This window comes from Mastomys coucha, unplaced genomic scaffold (genome assembly GCF_008632895.1).
Source record: "Mastomys coucha isolate ucsf_1 unplaced genomic scaffold, UCSF_Mcou_1 pScaffold23, whole genome shotgun sequence".
In the NCBI taxonomy this organism is placed as follows: Eukaryota; Metazoa; Chordata; class Mammalia; order Rodentia; family Muridae; genus Mastomys; species Mastomys coucha.
In genome coordinates, this window is record NW_022196906.1 from 114,040,213 (window position 1) to 114,045,997 (window position 5,785).

General features: G+C 51.5%; 1 protein-coding gene across 1 annotated transcript in view; it reads left to right on the plus strand.

The window, feature by feature from the left end:
- Positions 1 to 5,785, plus strand: part of Ttc21a (tetratricopeptide repeat domain 21A) — a 34,950-nt gene that overhangs the window by 23,099 nt on the left and 6,066 nt on the right. Inside the window, exons 15-19 of the mRNA XM_031346249.1 lie at positions 979 to 1,217; positions 2,135 to 2,207; positions 2,313 to 2,423; positions 2,718 to 2,856; positions 2,979 to 3,085. Of these exons, the coding sequence (XP_031202109.1) occupies positions 979 to 1,217; positions 2,135 to 2,207; positions 2,313 to 2,423; positions 2,718 to 2,856; positions 2,979 to 3,085 (669 nt within the window). The remainder of the gene's footprint in view (positions 1 to 978; positions 1,218 to 2,134; positions 2,208 to 2,312; positions 2,424 to 2,717; positions 2,857 to 2,978; positions 3,086 to 5,785) is intronic.

Below are 5,785 nucleotides of genomic sequence, written 5' to 3' on the forward strand. Positions count from 1 at the left end.
AGGAGAGGAGAGTGGAGGAGAGGAGAGGAGAGGAGAGGGGAGTGGAGGAGAGGAGAGGAGAGGAGAGGAGAGGAGAGGGGAGGGGAGGAGAGGGGAGGAGAAGAGAGGAGAGACTCATACACATGGAATAAAAATAAATATTTTTTTCTGCTTTTGTTTTTTTGAGACAAGGTTTCTTCTCTGTGTAGCTCTGGCTGTCTTGGAACTCAATCTGTAGACCAGGCTTCCAGCCTTTAACTCACAAAAATCTGCCAGCCTTTGTCCCCCTTGAGTGCTGGGATTAAAGGAATGTGCCACCAGCACCCAGCAAAAATAAATATTTCTTTTTTAAAAAGCTGGGCAGTATTTGATTGTTCAATTTGTTTTGTTGTTGTTATTGTTTCTTTTTTCTTTTTTTGTTTTCTTTGTTTTTCCTTTTTTTAACTTTGAAATTTTACCATTAGTTTATTACTGCGTGTGTACATGTATACACATGTTGTGATATGCGTGTCACATCGTGCATGAGCAAGCTGTGGGAGTGGGCTCCCTCCTTCCACCATGTTGGTCCTGGGGCTTGAACTCACATCTCCAGCTTTAGCAGCAGGCACCTTAACCTGCTGCACCATTTCACCAACCCTTGGTTTTTTGTTTGTTTGTTTTTAACTCTCTGTGCAGTTCAGATTGGCATGAAATTCATGATCCTCCTGCCTCAACCTCTCAAGTGTTAGGATTGCAGGTGTCAGTCCTCATGACTGGCCTCTCAGCTAAACTCCTGGGGAAAGGGTGGGATCGGATGAGCTGTCCCCGTTAGAGGAGACACAGTGGGGTGAGCAAAGGCCCTTCCCCCACAGCTGCTCTGCAGAGGGCTGAGAGCACAGGAGTACCAGGCCCAGGAGTGCCAGGCCATGGACCAGGGGTGGGGAAGGTGGTAGAAACTCCCTGGGTCTCCTGTCATAGTTAACACCAAAGAGAGGGTCTGTTTGGTCCCACGCATCGTAGCACGAGGCCACCAAGATCATGCAGGACGCCATCAACGAGTTCAGCGGCACACCAGAGGAGATGCGCATCACGGTCGCCAACGTGGACTTGGCTCTGAGCAAGGGCAACGTGGACCTGGCACTGAACATGCTAAGAGGCATCACACCCAAGCAACCCTGCTACACAGAAGCCAAGGAGAAGATGGCCAGCATCTACCTGCACACTCGCAAGGACGTGCGCCTCTACATCAGCTGCTACGTGTAAGCTCCATCTAGGGCAGGTGGCATCTTTCCCCCTGGCTGCTGGGGCATCCTCGGGTTGGATACCTCCAACTGGGTCTCCCTCCAGAGTGTATCCCCAGAGCGTGTTAGACCAAGGTATGAGCACCTTGTAGGTCTCCCTGCTTGTGGGTGACTACTGAGGACCTGCTGCCAGCCCCGCCCCTGCATCTCTGCCACACATGCCTTATGTTCTGGTGGGACGGTTTAAGTCTGGATCCCAGCACTGATGCCAAAGGCATCAAGTCAAAGGACACAGTCACACTCTGCCCCTCACTCTGCCGTTCCTTGAAGACCAGTGGTACAGGATCTTAGGGATGACCAGTGTGGGCTGGGTGAGGAGAGAGTGGACCAGAAGGTGGTGGCCCCAACCCTCTTTTTTCCCAGGAGCTGGTGTTGTGACCTCAGGGAGCCTCCCCAGCCTCTTTCTCTGGTAAAACTAGTTTAGAGGTTGGAGAACTGGGAGTCCAATTGGATGTTCACGGGAACAGTATAGGGGATCTGTTCCCTGGCACTTGCCAGGCGTGTACTGGCTTCGGTCTCAGCGCCTCAGGAAAAGGATGAGTGTCCGTCCAGGGATGTAGCTTGGTTGTGGAGTGTTTGCATACCATGCACAAAGCCCCGTGACATAAAACCCGGGTGGGGCAGGCCACAAGTGTAATCCCACACTTGGTCTCAAAATGCAACCAAACCCAAACAAAGAAACACAGAAAGCTGTGTGGCTGCTCCTGGAGAAGGGCTGGAGGGCTGGGTGGCCCCCAGCCATGGCCCAGATGGCAGGTGAGAGCCTGGCTGAGATGGCTGTCAGGGCTCCCCAGGATTTCTGTGACTCTAGAATGGTGAACAGGTGGACATTCGGCAGGCCCAGGCCTGAGAGCCACAGTTGATTTCTCCCGTAGGGAGCTTTGTGAACATCTGCCTGGCCCCCACAGCAGCCTGCTCCTGGGTGACGCCTTCATGAACATTCAGGAGGTGAGTGGGGGAACCTAGCCTTGCTAACTAGCTCCCAGGATCACTCCTCCAGTGGGGGTGGGGGGAGAAAAAGACACCCCCTCCCATACTCTTCCCCCCCCCCAGCCTGAGAAAGCCCTGGAGGTATATGACGAGGCCTATAGAAAGAACCCCCACGACGCCTCCCTGGTCAGCAGGATCGGACAAGCCTACGTGAAGACCCACCAGTACGCCAAGGTGAGGTTGCCCTGGGGAAGGGCCAGCCACGCAGGGGAGGAAAGAAAGCCCACGTGTCAGGGCTCCGGATGGGAAAGGACAGAGTGTTTCCTCTGGGGATGGGGATGTGGTGAGCTCAGCCAGCCTACACTGCAGCCTGCTCCACTGAGACCTGAGCCCCACGGTGGGGGACGAGGGTGGGGCATTCATCTTGGGCATCTGTGTGCCGAGGGACAGTCTAATGCTCAGGGACATAGCATTAGCCACCCCCATGCAGAAGCCAAACTGATGCCCATATGTCCTGTTTGCGCGAAGGCCATTAATTACTACGAGGCTGCCCAGAAGATCAGTGGGCAGGACTTCCTGTGCTGCGAGCTGGCTGAGCTGCTCCTGAAGCTGAAGAAATACCACAAGGCCGAGAAGGTGCTGAAGCAGGCCTTGGAGCGAGACTCGGGTGAGGTGGCACTGGGACTCGCTCCCAGCTCTATCCACCTGGATCCTACTACCACATTAGCTGGCGACCTGAACGCAGCCTTCCCCATCAGCCTGACTATACTGACTGGTGTTTCTTTCTAGGGGTCAAGGACATCCCATCCATGATGAATGAGGTCAAGTGCTTGCTTTTGTTGGCAAAGGTTTACAAGAGCCACAAGAAGGAAGATGTGATGGAAACGCTGAACCTGGTAACTGGCCAGGGTCTTTATTTCCTGATGTCTGTAGAGGGCCAGGGTGACGGGCCCTTCACCTCTGCTCACTCACTCACTCGGTCTGCACCTTTGCTCATCAATGATGGCCAATCTGAGAATACTGGGCTGGGCTGGGCTGAGCTGGGCTGGGCTGGGCTGGGCTGGGCGAGAAGGGCCTGAAGTAAGAGAGACTCTGTATCTATGGAGAGTGTTATGATCTGAGGTGTACCAGCCGCAGCAGCTGTCTGCATTGAAAGCTCTGCGCTAGCTTAGTTTGCCCCTCTCTCCTCCCACCTTCCTTCCTCCTGCCCTCCCACACTCCGTACTTCCCTTCCTTCCTTTTGAGAAAGGGTATCCCAGGCTAGCCCAAGATACCCACTACCTAGCTGAAGATCACCTTGAACTTCTGATATTCCTGCTTCTCTCTTGCATGCTGGGATGTGGTGGTTTTTCCACCACACCCTGCTTTACTGAAAAAGATCTCGCTGTGTAGCCCTAGCTGGCCTGGGACTCACATGTAGACTATGTTGAGTTAAAAGTGTGAATAGCCATGCCTGGCTCTAGCCATTTTTTCAATATTTATTTAATGTGTATGGGTGCTTTGTCTGTGTATCCATCTGCACACCAGAAGAGGACATCAGACTGCATCATATTGTGAGCTGCCATGTGGGTACTGGGAATAGAAACCAGGTCCCTTGGAAGATCAGCCAGTGATACTAACCACTGAGCCATCTACCCAGCTCTCATCTAGTTTTTTTTTTTTTTTGAGACAGGGTCTTAGTATGTTTACCAGACTGGTCTTGAGTTCACCACTATGTAGCCCAGGCTAGCCTTAAGGTAGTCCTCCTACTGAATGGTAGCATCCCAGGTGAGCATTGCTATCTATGTCTGGCTTCTCTGCTCGCTTTTTAAAATTTCACAGCAGTCCTTTGAGCTAAACACTGTGACAGTCCCATCTAATAGCTAAAGGTCAAAGGCAAGAAAACTTAAGCCCAAAACCAAGTACAGATGTCTAGGGCCTACAGTGATTTAACTCAGAGTTCTAGAACTTTTAATAGAGTGAGAGCAGTGTGCACTCAATAGGAACTGTAGTTTGAGTTCCGGATTTTTACGTTTCCTGGGCTGGAGGTATATGATGCGGCCTCAGGTGCTAGCGGCAGCAGTGAGCACCAGCTTCCAATCGGCCGCTGACTCTCAGGCTCACCTGATGCTCTACGGTGTAACTGTTGCTAAGCTATGATGCCTAGTGGGCTAGGTGCATCCAACGCGTGTTTTATTTTATCTGTATGCGTGTTTACCTTCACGTATGTATGTGCACCCCATGTGTGCCTTGTGCCTGTGGAGACCAGAGCAGGGCAGTAAGATCCCTTGGAACTGGAGTTGTGGGTGGCTGTGAGCTGCTCTATCTGGGTGCTGGGAACCGAACTCAGATGATCTACAAGAGCATCGTGTGCTCTTAACTGCTGAGCCATGTCTCTAGCCCAAGAATTTTGAATTTTTATTTTTTTATTTTTTGAGACAGGCTTTCACCATGTAGCCCTGGATGGCCTAGTACTTACTATACAGACCAACAGTTCTCAACCTTTGGGTTTCAACTCCTTTGGTTAAGACCACTGGAAAACACTGATATTTACATAACAATTCATAACAGTAGCAAAATTACAGTTATGAAGTAGCAACAAAAATAATCTTATGTCTGGGGGGTCACCACAACATGAAAAACTGTATTAAAGGGTGGCAGCATCAGGAAAGTTGAGAATCATTGAAATAAACTAAGCTGGGCTAGAACTCAAAGATCCTCCTGGCTCTGCTTCCCAATTGCTAGGGTTAAAGGAGTGTGCCAGCCAGCACACTAGGACCAGTGCACACTAGGACCAGCGCACACTAGGGCCAGCACACACTAGGACCAGCACACACTAGGGCCAGCACACACTAGGACCAGCACACTCTAGGACCAGCGCACACTAGGACCAGCGCACACTAGGACCAGCGCGCCCTTTACCTGTATCTGCCTAATCATGGGTTTACCATAAGTCAGGGAGGGGAAGCTTAGTTCTGATGTCTGCCTGTACCAAGCATCTTCTCTCTCCATACGGAGCCATCCCTGACCCAGGTACCCTTGGCCGTCCCTGCCTCTCCACCCACAAGTACAGGTTCCCACTTGTTCCCAGGATGCATTGTGAATTGTATGGTTCTAGAGGGAGACACCACCAGTGCCACCACTTGAGGTGACTTCTCTTATTTACTCGTCTCTCTGTCATGGAAGAGCCCAGTGCTAGTCCGTACCCACCTCCTGAAACCTGCCTCTGTTTCCTGCTCCTCCCCTCATCCACTCGTGTTAGATGTGTGAGAAGTGCCTCAAATTCTAGAAAGGAGAGTGGCAAAGAGCAAATGTACCCATCAAAACACAGCCCAGGGACACGGTTTAAGTCGGTGACATACACAAAGCCCTTGGTTCTGTCTCCAGGACCACACACACCAGGCATAGTGGCACAGGACCAGAGGTTCAAAGTCATCCTTGATTATAGAATGGATTCCAGGCCAGCCTGTCTCAAAACAACAAAAACCTAGGCAGAGCTGGGCATGGTGATGCAATTGGTCCCAGCCCTCTAGAGGCAGAAGCAGGCAGATCTCTGGGAGTTTGAGGCCAGCCAGGGCTGTATAATGAGACCCTGTCTCAAAAGTAAAACACCACCA